This window comes from Cavia porcellus, unplaced genomic scaffold, assembly GCF_034190915.1.
Source record: "Cavia porcellus strain 051 isolate PalLab524CR breed Dunkin Hartley unplaced genomic scaffold, mCavPor4.1 scaffold_29, whole genome shotgun sequence".
Lineage (NCBI taxonomy): Eukaryota > Metazoa > Chordata > Mammalia > Rodentia > Caviidae > Cavia > Cavia porcellus.
This window is the reverse complement of record NW_026947512.1, coordinates 40,592,286-40,606,506: the sequence shown is the minus strand read 5'-3', so window position 1 is coordinate 40,606,506 and position 14,221 is coordinate 40,592,286. Positions and strand designations below refer to the sequence as shown.

At 44.5% G+C, this 14,221-nt stretch overlaps 2 protein-coding genes across 3 annotated transcripts in view; one reads left to right on the top strand and one right to left on the bottom strand.

The window, feature by feature from the left end:
* Window positions 1-275: 275 nt before the first annotated feature.
* LOC134473976 (transcription initiation factor TFIID subunit 4-like) lies at window positions 276-13,892 on the bottom strand. Its single transcript, XM_063239978.1, has 3 exons — window positions 13,881-13,892; window positions 6,844-7,984; window positions 276-3,183 (listed from the first exon to the last, which is right to left on the bottom strand). Exons 1-2 carry the CDS (start codon window positions 13,890-13,892, stop codon window positions 7,244-7,246), a joined length of 753 nt encoding a protein of 250 aa, XP_063096048.1. The 3' UTR covers window positions 276-3,183; window positions 6,844-7,243.
* Window positions 7,680-14,221, top strand: part of Fut10 (fucosyltransferase 10) — an 84,006-nt gene continuing 77,464 nt past the window's right edge. The window contains exon 1 of one of the 2 annotated variants that reach the window (XM_063240051.1): window positions 7,680-7,815. The gene's annotated coding sequence lies outside the window, so the exon portion shown is untranslated. The remainder of the gene's footprint in view (window positions 7,816-14,221) is intronic. The other variant, XM_063240056.1, reaches the window with a different exon arrangement.

Here is a 14,221-nt window from a genome sequence, read left to right as displayed (position 1 = left end):
TTATCGGAGGTGGCTGGACCTAGGGTGTGTGCTGCTGGGATCAAGGATGCTATGCTAGGATGTGAGGGCTACCAGCCCTAAAAGCGGGCAGCCTGTGTACACTATATGGGACAGAAAGAGCTGTGATTGTCCCTTGCTGCTTACTGACTTCTGCCTGCCAAGAACTGTTTGTCCTCTGCAGTGCTCCTCTGCAATGCAACCTGGCTGTGGAACTGGCTGACTGTAAATTGAAACCTCTATTAACTGTGAGAGAAATAAACCTTTTCTCCTTTACCTTTGGGTTTTGGGTATTTTGTATTGCAACAAGACAAAATAATTAAGACATGGACCATTTAACAAAGTGCTTGACATGTGGTAAATACTTGATACATGCCTCCTGTCATTTAATGACTAATATTAACTAGGATGGAAGGATGGATGTTGGGCTTGGATAAGGATTATTATATTGTTTACATTCGGTCTAAGTAATCTAGCACAGTTCCTATATGGAACAATTAACTTACTCTCTTTACGTTTCAGTTTTCACAGCTGTAAAAAATAAAAAACCAAACCAAACCAAACAATCCAGGTGTGCCTTTGAGTAATTGAGTTCACAAGTGGTTGTATGGCTTCTGTTCTTGAGTCTGCATGGTTAATGGACTTTTTATAATTAAGATATTTTAAAATCAGTCTGTTAGTGTCTGCTGACTGATCATCAGTCTACTTGCTAATAGATTTGGCATCATGGTGTAGAGCCGGGAACTGCAGGAGTCTGGGCAGGCTGTGCTCTGGGGATTTGGTTGCTTTGAAGCAGAGGCTCAGCCGCTGGTCAGATGGAAACTGAGCAAATTCTTTTCCAAGAAGAAATAGCAATTGTTCGGGTGTAATGGGACTTGTAGAGAAGAAGCATAGAGAGATTAGTTTTTCAGAGCTCATCCTTCTTGTGTTAGGTGTCATATATTCTACACGGGACTTCTTACATAGTTCCTAACTTTTGAAATAAGAAGACTAGTGCTTGTTATGTTTTTACTCTTGTCCTAACTGACATCTGTCCTACAGATTCACGGGGCAGGAGCAAAGGAACAGGTGCTTTGAAAGTCAAGTATTTCAGCACCTGACCCAATATGACAAAGGGTGCAAGCAGCAGGTGGAACACGAATATTGAACTGAGCTTCATTTAAGGAAAATTGACCTCGAGTGTTTCCCACTTCTGTTGTTCTATGTTTGGAAGACAGAAGTCTTAGAAGAGAGGCCTTGAATGCAGTACAAGTACTTGCAAAGCCCCCGGCTCTGTCAGTCGCAGCCGGCTGTGCAGGAGTGGTTTTGAAATAGCAAAGCTGAAGATCCTCTTCAACTGACACTTTGATCTCCCATCCGAGACCCTTCACTTTGAGAGCATTCTCACGGCTCCCGGAGTCTCTCAGTAGAGTTCTTCAAAGTGCTTATGAATTTAAGAGCAGACGAGAAGTATAATTTTTTTTTTTTGCAGTGCTGGAGATTGAACCTGGGCCTCAATCTGCCAGCCAAGTGCTCTACCACTGAACTACATTCCCAGTCCACAAGGGTTTATATTTTAAACTCCAAGTGAAGCCACATAGTTTTCTAATAAACACATTGTTTTCTTCTTGATTATATGCATTTATATATTATTCAATAAGCATTAAATGTTTTTAAATGTTCAAGTCAGGTAAAATAGCCTATGCTACTTAAATGTCAGCTTTGAAAATGTATTTCTTCCCTCTCTCCCTTTCTTATTTCTTTCTTTTTAAAAATTCATTCCATTCACAAACTACTACACCGAATAGCTACTACATGCCTGGCACAGTTCTGTGTGCTGGAGATACAGATTTGAGTGAGATGAAGTTCTTGGTCCTGGGGAAAATTCCAGTTTGATGGGGCAGATAGACACAACAAAGAAACAAACACATTCCATAACATCAGGTTAAAGGAGGACTGTGACAGAAAATAAAACCTGACAAGACTGTGTAAGTGCTGGGGAAGGGAGACTGTTTTAAATGAGACGTCAAGGTCGGTCTCTCTTACCAGCATAGTAGGACAGGCACTGGAAAGAAGGAAAGCGTGAGCCCTGAAAATATGTGAGGAAAGGCCCCTCCCAGCCCATGACAGCGGAGCCCTGCATTTGAGGGACAGCAAAGAGGCTGAGGAGAGTGGGGAGCAACAGGCAAGCCGGAGGGTGCTGGGGAAGGAGGCTGGAGACAGAGAGCCAAGGGCCCAACCTCCCTGCCCCACCCCCTTTTACAGTGCTGGGCATTGAACTGCCTGCATTGAGCTGCATCTGCCCTGTCCCCCAATCTCTAAGAGAAGTTCTTGGTAAGTTGCCGAGGCTGGCCTTGGACTTGGGAGTCTCTTGCCCCAGCCCCTCATGGGTTGGGGTTATAGGTGTGTAACCCTGTAAAGCCAGAGGACTTAGGACCTAAGTTCATGACTGATTTAGGACTTACAGTTCATGATCTTATTCCATAGGGGCATTTTTTCCCCTGGTACCAAGGATTGAACTTGCAGCCTCATGTTTGCCAGGCATGTGTTTGTGCCGCTGAACTATATCCCCAGCCCCCATGTGGTTTTTTTTTGAATGGCGCATTAGCGTGATCTGGTTGATGATGCAAAAAGCCTACTCCGGCTGTCACGAGGAGGCAGTGCTGAATCAGGGAGAACCATCAGGAAGGCCTTACAGTAGTCATGGTAGCAGGGGTTAGGCAAAGATGGTGGAATTTGGGAGATGTTTTGAATCCAGAGCCAACATTGCCTAATCTATTAGATGGGAGGTGTAGGGAGCAGCTGAGCTGGAGATCAACTACACCTTAGGGCCTAGGACAAGGGGCTAGAGAACATGGAGCTCCAGAGGTGCATCATGTGAACAGGTTGTTGGGACTAGAGCAAAGCCAGTTCAGCAGGTGTCCAGCCGTGTGCTCCTCCCTGTTACCTACAGTACTGATAGCTCTAAGAATGTTTCCTTTCAGTATTCTCAGCAAAACACAGGCCTTGCACTTTCGGGCCCCACCACATGCTTCCCCATTTTACTGTGTATAAATAAGGATGCAGGGTATGCTGGGTTGTCACTGCCTCTCCACTGCGGAGCTCAGGCCCCACCCGGCCCCAGCTTTCCTTTTAATGTGTGTCTAGTTCTCTTCTTACTCTTCCATCGCCACCTCTCAGAATCTCACTGAGTCACAGCAGGGACCACTGAAAGAAAAAGGGAAATCAAGATTATTTCTGAGTTGCAAAAATTCTCAATCTATGTCTCCCTTGTGTTACCATGTTTTTTCCTCTGTATTCCTTCATTTAATTGTGGGTGCTACAGTCAGACAGTCAGATGAGGACACTTGTACTTGCATGTGTAGGTGGGATTCTTAGAAGCAGAGAGCACAGCAACTGCCAGGCCTGCAAACAGACGTCTCTTACTGCTCTTCCAGCTCCTGCTTCCCAGGGAGGGACCAGGGCCAGTGCCACAAGCTTAGACTTCCTTAAAGCAGCAGGTGCTCTGAGATGCCAGTTTATCAACAGGCTGTTGCTGTGTAACAACTCTCTTTCCTATGACTTGAATGTGTTCCCCCTCCACGAGTTGGACTCCTAGTCCCCAGATTCATAGGTTGATGGTGTTTGAGGTGGGGTTTGCAGAAAGAATGAGGATGGGATGAGTTGTGAAGCTGAGGTGGGATTAGAGGCTTTTTGAGAAGAGTAACCCAAGTTCACAACCCTCCTGGCTCTTCTTATGCGGTGTTCTCTCCTGATTATGACACGAGACCTTATCAGATGTCATCCTTCCCGATTCTGTTATTTATAAATTACCAAGTTTGTAGTATTTTGTTATAGCGACAGAAAAGGGGCTCTCTGAAATTCAGTGGCTTAAAAGAGCAAGTATTGATTATTGCTCAAGGCAATGGCTGACCTGAGTCCGCAGTCAGTCGGTTGGTTACTGGCCTTCTGCTGGCTGTTATAGATCAGCCTCACAGATCACAGGTCAACTAGCTCTCGGCCAGATGACAGGGCAATTGAGCCATTGTTCTGGTCACCCAGGAAGTTGTTCTGGTGTTGTTCTTATGGTGGCTGGGCAGGTCCTTAGGCAAGGACCTTGAGACATGGGCATGGGACTGTTCCCCATCATGTCAGCCACACTGTGTGGCAGAACATGCCACAAAGCCAGCCTTACGTTTTCTTCTTTGACCCACATGTTATATAGGGGTGTCAAGTTTGATGTCCATAAATTTGAGGATTTTTCAGTTATCATTCTATGATCGCTTTTTAGTTAAATTCCACTGTGGTCTGAAGGCATTATTTGTATGGTGCCTATTTTTTGTTTATTTTGGTTTATTTGGTTTATTTTGTTTATTTTCTTTATTTTGTTGAGACAGTCTCACTATGTGGTTCGGGCTGGCCTTGAACTCACTGTGTATCCCTGGCTGGCTTCAAACTCACAGTGATCCCCCTGCTGCAGCTTCCTGAATGCTGAGATTATAGGTGTGTGTTAGTCTCAGGGCCCTTTCCCAGGCGTCACCCCTGGGGAATCAGCCCATTCCTCCACTCAAGATGCCACTTGTAGTGACTTTGTCCACTACTTTATTTCCCTGACCTGAAAGGCAGATGAAGATGAATGACAGGCACAGAGTTGGTTTAGAATGTGGGCAGCCAGGCGGTGCTTGTTCCTTTTTTTTTTTTTTTTTCTTTTTCCTTTTTTTTATTGGTAACGGGGATTGAACTCACGACTGTCTGCTTGCAAGGCAGGCGCTTATGCCACTGAGCTAAATCCCCAGCCCAGCGGTGCTTGTTTCTAAACAGAAGAGTCCCAGACCTCTGACTGGTCTACTTTTATTCACTCAGACATGGGTTTAGGCAATTAAAGTTACATAAGATCCATCTGTTTCATATTATCGATTAATCATTGCTCAGGTAAACACCTTCATCTCAGTTGTGTAAGCTTTCCATGAAACCTCCAACAGGCCATCACCCCTGAAGGTGCCTTTCTCCTTTGTGCTCACAGGGCAGGCCAGTTAGGTCTTAACCTTCCTTTCCCATTTCCCATATCTGGTGATGCCTATTGTTTTAAATCTGTTGAGGTGCATTTTAATGAGCATATGTCTTCTGATGTGTGTGTATGCCTGTCTATTGGGCACATACCTAGGAATTTCAGAGTGACAAAGCATATGTATATTTAGCTCTAATAGATATCAGCAGTTTTCCAAAATAGCTGGGGTAATTACACCCCCACCAATGGTGCCTAAGGGTTCCATACTCCATAGCTGTGCCTTTGCTTGGCATTGTCAGCTCTGAACTTTGTAGCATTTTCAGTGTGTGTGCAGATGTACACTGTGCTCATTTGCATTTCTCTGGTAACTGAAAAAGTTAAGCAATTTTTCATGCACTTAAAGGCTCTTTGGATTCTTCCTTGGTGAAGTACTATATTTACTGGATTGCTTATTTTTCTTATTGCATTGTAGAAATTCTTGGTATTTGAGACATGTATCAAATGCATGAGAATTGAACCCAAAGCCTTTTGCACCGAGTTACATCTCCAATCCTTTTTAAATTTTTTGAGACAGGGTCTCACTAAGTCACTAATTGCCCAGCTGAGTTTCAACTTCTGAGCCTCCTCCTAGAGTGATTGAGTTTCAGGCATGTGTCACTGAACTTAACTCTTGAGCTATTCTTTTTTTTTTTTTGTCTTTTTCCTTTTTATCGGTACCAGGGATCGAACTCACGACTGCCTGCTTGCAAGTCAGGCGCTTATGCCGCTGAGCTAAATCCCCACCCCTTGAGCTATTCTTGATAGGAATTCTTTTGTTAGGTGAAACTTTCCTGAAAATATCTTCTCTCACTCTAGATTTTCATTTCATAATGGTGATTTTTTTTTTTTTTTTTGGTACCGGGGATTGAACTCACAACCTAGCGCTTGCCAGGCAGGCACTCATGCCGCTCAGCTAAATCCCCGTGTCTTTGATAAACAGGATTCCTTATGTTTCATGCTATTCAATTTTCAACTTGCTCTTTGTGGTTGATGTTTTCTAGAAGCGGGCACTAATCTTATGAACCATTTTTACGGAGGTGCTTGACAGGAGCTCTGCAGGGCCAGGCTTTGCAGGAGGCAAACTGGGGCCAGCAAATCTTACCCCACTGGCCCTATAGCTGCCCCACAGCACTCAGGACCCGGTGGGCACCTCTCAGACTTGGACAGAGGAAGTCCGCTCCCCACCTCTCCCTGGTCCAAGCCCTTCCAAAGTCTTAAATGACCACCCTTAGTTTATCACCTAGACAAGGGCAAAATAACTTTAACTGGGTTATCTGGATTTGGAGGGCAGCACTCTGGCTGTAGTTTTACTTCAGCACTTATGTAATATGAGAAAATGCCTTAGATTGGTTAGTTCATAAACAACAGAAATTTATGGTTCACAGGGAAACTGGGAAGCCCCCAGATTCACACTCGTAGGGCGGAAGCCATCCCTACCTTGATCCTGGGAGCGAACCAGGGCCTGGGGCATACTGAGCAGCAGCTCCCTTTTCTAAAGCACTAACCCCAATGCGGAGGACCCAGCCCTTTTGACCAAACCACTTTCCAGAGCTTTTCCACCCCAGGGCACCAGAAAGTAGGACTCAGCATGGAAGTTTGGGAAGATACAAATATTCAGACCATAGTAGTCAACAGAAGTAAATGATTGTTGTAACTTATATAAACTCCCTCATAAGTCTCCCCGGAGGCAAGAGAAAAATCAAAGATAACTCTAAGAGCAGAAGAGGATGTCTGCCTGATCTAAACTTGCTTGTTTGCAGGATAACTTGCTTGTTTGCAGGATGTGCCTTCCCCAGAGGATGTCTGCCTAATCTAAACTTGCTTGTTAGCTCAACCCTTACCTGAACCTTGCTCTTCCTGAGAAATGTAACCGCTGCCGTGTTCCTGTTCTGTAGTGCACCGTGAAAACGATTGTGCATTGTGAGACCAGCAGATGCTTGCGGTTTTACAGGATAAAAACCCTGCCCTTTAGCTGTTAGGCACGCAGTCTTCCATATTGGCTACTGGAGGCTGTGTCGCCAGGCCTGTGCCTTAATAAATTAATTTTTTCTTCCCAAATTATTTTGCGGGCCACCACAATGATCATGTTGTTCAGTCTCCGAAGAAAACCTTTTATCGATGCCCAATCTCAGCTTAGCTTGCTCATAAAAAGCTCAAACTTTCCCCAAACAGTTGGCTCTAAGATGCAGTCCTAGTATCCTGTCCTAGTGTCCGAGTTTCCTGTGATTTCAGAAGAGGGCCTCAGAGCCGAGGGTGGCGGTCCATGCCAGCAATCTCCATTGCATTCTGAGAGGTTGAGGCAGGAGGATTTAAAACCAAACCCAGCCTGTCAGTGACACCCTGTCTAAACAAACAAATGAACAACAACAACAAAGACAACACAAGAAATGGGCTTTCTAGAGGGGCTTTCTGGAAGAACTTTCCAAGAACTTTGCAGAACTGTGTTCGCAGGCCGGCTTCCCGGGATGCGTCCGCGGAGGGAAACCGCGGTTCCGGCAGACGAGGGTCCCCTTGGGTTTTAAACAGGGCGTCGGTGAAAACCTGGATCGAGGATCTAGAAGCCTGCCTGGCCCGCGGGGTGGCGGTCTCTGCCTGTTTCATTCCCGGGCAGCCTTTCCCGGTCTTGCCTGGGGCCGGGGCGCGCCCTGGAGGGCAAGCCCCGCACTGAGCTCCGGTTCCGGTCCGGTCCGGTCCGGTCCGGTGCGGATCCGAGGTGACCTGGCGGGGCCGGAGCTGAAGGTGTCTTTTCTGTCCCGCGGCTCCGGACGCGCCTGCTCGATCGGCAGCCGGGGACCCGCCTGTGCCGGGAGGGAGTGAGTGTGGGGCGGCTCGGAGCCCACGAAGCCCGGCCGCGCGCTCGGGTGGCTGCGGGGACCCAGCTGGCAGAGGCGGGGAGGACCTCGCGGGAGGGGAGCACGCGGGCCGGGGAGCAAGGCCTCGCTCCCTACCCCGCTCCCCCCAACCCCGGCCTGCGCGCACTGCCTAGCAGACAGAGTCTCTTTGCCCACTCATGCTTCTCTGCTGATCGCTGGACTTTCGCGCTGAACTAGGCCAGTTAGTAGCTTCCACTTGTGCCGAGGCGGTCGTAGCAGGCGTGGTAACTTGGAAAGGCCCCAGTTGCAGGGCCAGTTATTCACAGCCCCGCCAGGACATGGCTGTTTGTATACCCAGTTAGGGCCCACAGAATACAGCTCACTTGTGCAAGATACAGAACATTGCTGTGATATTCAAGACAGTTTCTCGGGCTTTTTAAAAATGATTCTTTGGTACCTAGCAAATGTCATACAAGTGACTTTTTCTTAACACTGTTGCGACTCACCGCCCAGTGACCCTGACTCTGTTGGGCAGAACACGTGGTGTGACTTGGATTATTGATTTCATTGTGAAATGTGTGCAGCTCTGGTTGAGTACATGGTGTTAATTTTGTCTTGGGGACCTTAATGCCTTCACACGCGCTGCTCTATTATAAATGTGGCCCACTCTCCCTCCTTCCCCAAAACTTCTGAACGGTCTTGGGCTTGCTAGTGGTGCCACAGTACAAGGTAGGATCTTGATTTCTCCTCAAGAGGAGGCCTGGCCGTCTGGGTTGAATAAACAGCCTAGATAGTTGCACACGAAGTTTCCAAGCCAGCATGAAGGCAGCACCTTATCCTCACTCAGTCTTAGAGCTTTCTTCTCCTGGCTCCAGCCAGAGGCCGTGTTGCAGCATCAGAGGATCAAGTCGGTTCCACTTTTGGAACTGCGGTGCTAACTCTTCACTAGCTAGCTTCCTGCTAGATGGCAGTATGTAACAGAGGATTAGCTGTGACCTGCACCGTTCCCGCCCTACTGTCACTTATCTTTTATTTTTCAGTGAGAAAGAGAGCAGTTGTGAGTTTCAAGCTTCTTGTTATAAATAAAACATTTTTGAAAGCTTCAGATTAGGGTTACACTTAGGAAATAAGGAAAAAATAGTTTGGACAGTGTTATATATCTGTAAGTGTTGCTCAGGATACACCTATACAGTATGCAGTATTCCAAGTATTTACAGTATACAGTATATACAGTATACAGTTTTCCAAGCTGTACTTAAATGGATTTTTTTATAGTATTCGGAATGTAAAGAGTTAATTTCATCAAGAAGCGCTCTATCTTACTTTATTATCAACATTCTGTACTAAGTATTTGTTAGAGTGGCCCTGAACAACTGTTTTTGGAAATTGGAAGAAGAAAAATACATTTATTTACAGTGTTTTCTAGATTTTTAAAAATTGAATAAAATCTCAAATTCCTAAAGGTAATGCTGAATTACTGAGAAGAGAATGGGCTGGCATTGTAGTCCAGAGGAGGAGCAGCTGCCTAGCAGTTAGGAGAGCCTGGTTTTCATCCCCAGACCAGACACACACACACACATGCAAAATAATTTTGAACTTGTTATATTCAAATATGTTTTATTTTTTGTTTCTTAGTTTGTGTTAGCTTTTTGTATCAGGACAAAATATCTGAGAGCCAGACTTCAAGGAGAGGTTTAATTTGGCCCCTGGCTCCGAGTTCATGGTGGGTTGGCTTTGAAGCAGAGATTTTGTGGCAGAAGAAGCGCACGTTGGAGTGAAGTTGAGCCCCAGCGATCAAATTATTGTGATAATTGTTTTTTTTTTTTTGTCTTTTTCATTGTTATCGGTACCGGGGATAGAACTCACGACTGCCTGCTTGCAAGGCAGGCGCTTATGCCGCTGAGCTAAATCCCCAGCCCCAATAATTGTTTCTTTGCTAGGTTAATCTTTTTTCTTTGAAGAGCTTCTGCTCCTGGACACAATTCACAGGCTTAGAGAGCTCCCTTTTGGGAAGAAACTTTAGAACACTGCCTGGTCTAGCCCTTAGACATGCGAAATATTAGCCATATTATGTGCTGTTTCACCAGTCTTTCACCTGAGCCCTCTTTATGGAAAAACTAATGTGCAGCAAAAGTAAAAGATCCATTATGAAAGAATGAAAAACATATTAATGTGAGTAAATATAATAAAGAAAATCGGGTCAAAGTGGAGACTGGTACCACCCATCACGTTCATCAGGTGCCCTAGGGCAGGCATAATTAAGGGATTCTTCACCAAATAAGCACATAGGCTGGCTCTGTAATAATACTCCGTGGCTGTTTTCCACACACCGTGAGGCAGCTGTGGAAAGTTTCCCGAATGTCAAGGGTGGCAGTGCACTACTGTACTTGGAGTTTTCGGGGAAGTTGGGACAGCAGGATTGAAAGTTTCAGTCCTGCTTGGGCAAATTATTGACTCAGTGGAACCCCGTGTCAAAAGTAATAGTTAAAATAGAACCGGGGATGTCACTCAGTGTGAAAGCCCTGGGTTCGGTCCACAGTATCCCACTGCTCGCCCAATCCTCCAGCTTCTTGCTTTCTTTCCTTGCTGTGGCAGAAATATGTACAGGATGATGTGAGTCTATAAACTGACTTGGTCTCAGGAGAGAGAGGGTTTCTGAAGCAGCCTCAAGTCTCAGAGGGTGACCACATCAGAGAAGGAGGTATCTCAGTGGGCAGGGAGCCCTGGATGGGAAGCTGCATTGCAGGATTAACAGGAACAATGAGGAGGAAGCTAGAAAGGAAGCCAGACAAACAGGATCAGGTTCCCTTAGTCTAGTTTTATATCTTTTCTTTTGTGGTACCAGGGATTGAACTCACGACCTTGAGTTTGCCAGGCAGGTGCTTATGCCGCTGAGCTAAATTCCCGGCCATCGTCTAGTTTTGAAGCTACCAGAGTTTGAGCTTTATCTTTGATCTGGGGATCTTCAGGAAGCTATCAAAGGATTTCACTCGGGGTGAGATGCCCAATCAGCGCTCTAGGGGACATCTCAATATATCGGGATGGTGGAAAGAGAATCAGCCTGGGAAGAACATCGGTCTTGGACTTCAAGAGTGACTAGGCAGGAACGAGTGAGGGGTGACGATGGGTACGTTGAAAGGAGGTAGTTAAATGTGCCAGAAGCGTGATCCAAAGGCTGTAGACATCTTCCCATCAGCCCACCAGCCTCACCTTTTTCCAAGACAGCCAGGCCTTTACGGGATGTTCTAAAGATTTATACATTGTAAAGACACTCCTTGGAAGAATCAAGCCTATTTGAGAAATTACACATTGGTGTGTGTAAGTTAAACTCGATTATTAGGCACAGTCCGTCTGAAAGCCCTCCTTTGTATTATCTTTAGTTCAGTGATGAGAATTTCCTCCCCAGTTCCTAGAGGAGACCCAAGTAAGGGAGCTTTCCTAGAGATCCCTACCTTCTGCCTGGCCTTTTCTGTCCATGGGAAGAAGAAGGGGAGGGGAAAGACACACCAGCAAGGTTGGGAGCAGGTCTGGGTGTCACATGGTTCATCTTAATTGGTTTCTCATTGTGCACGCGGAGACCCAGGGCAGAAATCCATCTCCTGGTTCCATTTTTCATACTCTTTACGTATGTTTCAAACTGGTCCTGCACCCTTGAAGCTGGCAACCTTAGCCTGAGTTCTCTTTGAGATGCTCAGTCTCTCTTTTCTTCTTTTCATCTTGATTTAAAGTCAGAAACTGGGAATTATTTTTAGGATGAGAGTGCAGCTGGTTTTGGTGAGGTGATACTTTCAGAGCATGAGGTAGATTTGCTCAGCTCCAAACCTCACTCACCAGGAAGCAGGTGGCCAACCCCAGGCAGTGCTCGTAGGCTGTGTAGTCATTGCCAAGTTGGTTACTGAGAGTTCAGTTCAGACATTATCTGCTTGGTTAGCTGAACAAACACATCACTGTGTCCCAGAAAGAAATATTCTGGGACCTTTTCTTGAAGGCCTCCCAGATTCATCCTGCAGGTGATGAGGGAACAGAGGAAGCTTCCCTCTTGGAGTGCCATTGAGTTGGACATTGCTTATCTTCACGGGACTGTCTGCAAGGCCATCTATCCCTCCAGAGGAGGGGGTGGGTGACAGCCTCCTGGGTAATTAATACCATATACTAGATTGACTGCTCTAATGTAAAATACATGTTACTGTGTGGTTATAAATTAAAATAACATACTGGGATCTACTTTCTTTTAGTGGGTACTTTTGATCACTGCTTGGTCCCTGAGACCCCACTACACTTCTGGCTTTGGGAATATAACCCAAGGGGAGTTTCTCTGGATACAAGAAAATTTATCACCTTGAATTTTTCTATTGAGTTGATACAATCATATAAAGATCTTAGAAGGCCCAAGCTTTTATGGTAGTATTAAAAATGTCCAAAACTCTATCCTCAAATTCTCTCTACAGCTTTTGTTTTCCCTTATCCTTAACTTTTTGTGCTCTTAAAATCCTGTCACTGTTCTGCCATCTCTTTCTTTTCTGCCAGTCTTAGAATTAGGTGACCTGATTTCTGGCAGAAACCTTAAAAAAATGTGAGCATATGCAAATTGCTTAAACTTGCCGAGGGTCTGTTTCCTTATTTGTGGGAAGTCTGAATAATAACGTTTACCTTGTCTAGTTTTTAAATTGATTATAAGTAAGATTAAGTGAAATGGTAGATCTAAAAATCTTTTGAAAATGGTATAATTAAATTCTGAGTTAAGGTGGTAATACTTTATTACTTAATCTGGGTTACATTAATTACAGTTGTATTGCAGCTGTACTAATTATAGCTGTATTAAATTGCTTCAGTACATAAAATAAGCATCTGATAACGTTTCTGCTGTAAGGAAAAAAATAATGAGGCAACATTTTTTATTTACTACAAATAAACTGACACTTATGAAGACTTAGTAATGTGTCCAAATTTATGTTATGTATAAGTGACGGAACCAAAATTGGATCCTAATATAGTAGTTCTGCTAGCACCTACTGTATAGAAGTTAAGGTACATTTCAGCTTCTTGGGGTTTATGTTCCTTTTTTTGTCTTATATCTAAACCGACATCTATTTTACGCAGACCTTTTCCCCCTCTGATCTGTGGTTCATGAGGGCAACCTGTGATTGTGATTCCTGGGGGGAATTTTATACTACTAAGATTGAAAAACAGAAAAGGGTACATAAACTTCAGAGCCATGCTGGTTTCAATTAGTGCTTTTCAAAGTCAAGTTCTTGCAAAAAGAGAATTGAGATGTTCTGTATATGTACCACTTCCCCATGATGAATGCAGTCGTTATGTACCACAAACATGTGCTGAACTAACAGCACCTATGGCAATGTCATGAATTTTAAGGAACCCAAATTTTAAAAAAAGTTAAGATCTTGGGAAAGTTACTTTACTGTTTTCAAATGCAGTTTTTTTTTCACCATGAAAGGTGAGGATAGCACTTCCTGCTTCACAGGAAGATGGGATCAGCTCATGCCTGCTGTGAGCTTAGGAAAGGCTTTGCTTAAAATAGGTCACTCAATAGTATGTAACAACCTTTCTTCTTTTTGACATCCCAGGTGATGAGGAAAGACATTTTATATAAATTCAACTAGCTTGGGCTGGGGGTTTAGCTCAGCAGCGTAAGCGCCTGCCTTGCAAGCAGGCAGTTGTGAGTTCGATCCCTCCTAGCGATAAAAACGAAAAAGACCAAAAAAAAAAAAAAATTCAACTAGCTTATACTTAAAGGCACAATAAAAATCATATTTCAATAAAACAGGAATAAACATTAGGCATTTATTATGTTCCATGATATGAAGTAAGTATTTTGTCAATTTTTTTTTTTTTTTAATGGGACCACAGATCAAACTCCCGACCTGACGCTTCCCAGGCAGGCGCTTGTGCGGTTGAGCTAAATGTGCAACCCCCTGTTTTGCAATCTTGTAGGACTTCTCACTAATTCTGATTAGGTCCTATTCATGTCTGCTTTGGAAATTGTGTTATGGAGAAGCTAGGTTAAGCCACCTGGGGAACTGAGATTTGAATCCTGGCAGGCTGACTCTGTAGCCCATTCTTACGGTTACTATAGTTTGGTAATTTCATAGGTGAAAGAAGAAAATATACTTTCGGTAATTTCTGAGAGCAAGAGACATTGTGGTGTCACAAGAGAAAAATATCATGGATTTCAAAGGAAATCAGAGCCACGAGAGAAGAGTACTCCGGAGTTTTGTATCACTTTTAGAATTCTGAAATTTTGCCCATGACGTTGGACTTTTCAGAACCATTCAGTGCCTTTTAAAAATTTCTTTATGAGGTTGTGTGCTTCAAATGTGTGAAACCCTAGTCATGTTGGCCAAACAACCCACTGCTTTATTGCACTGGCCATCATCGAATTAACAAT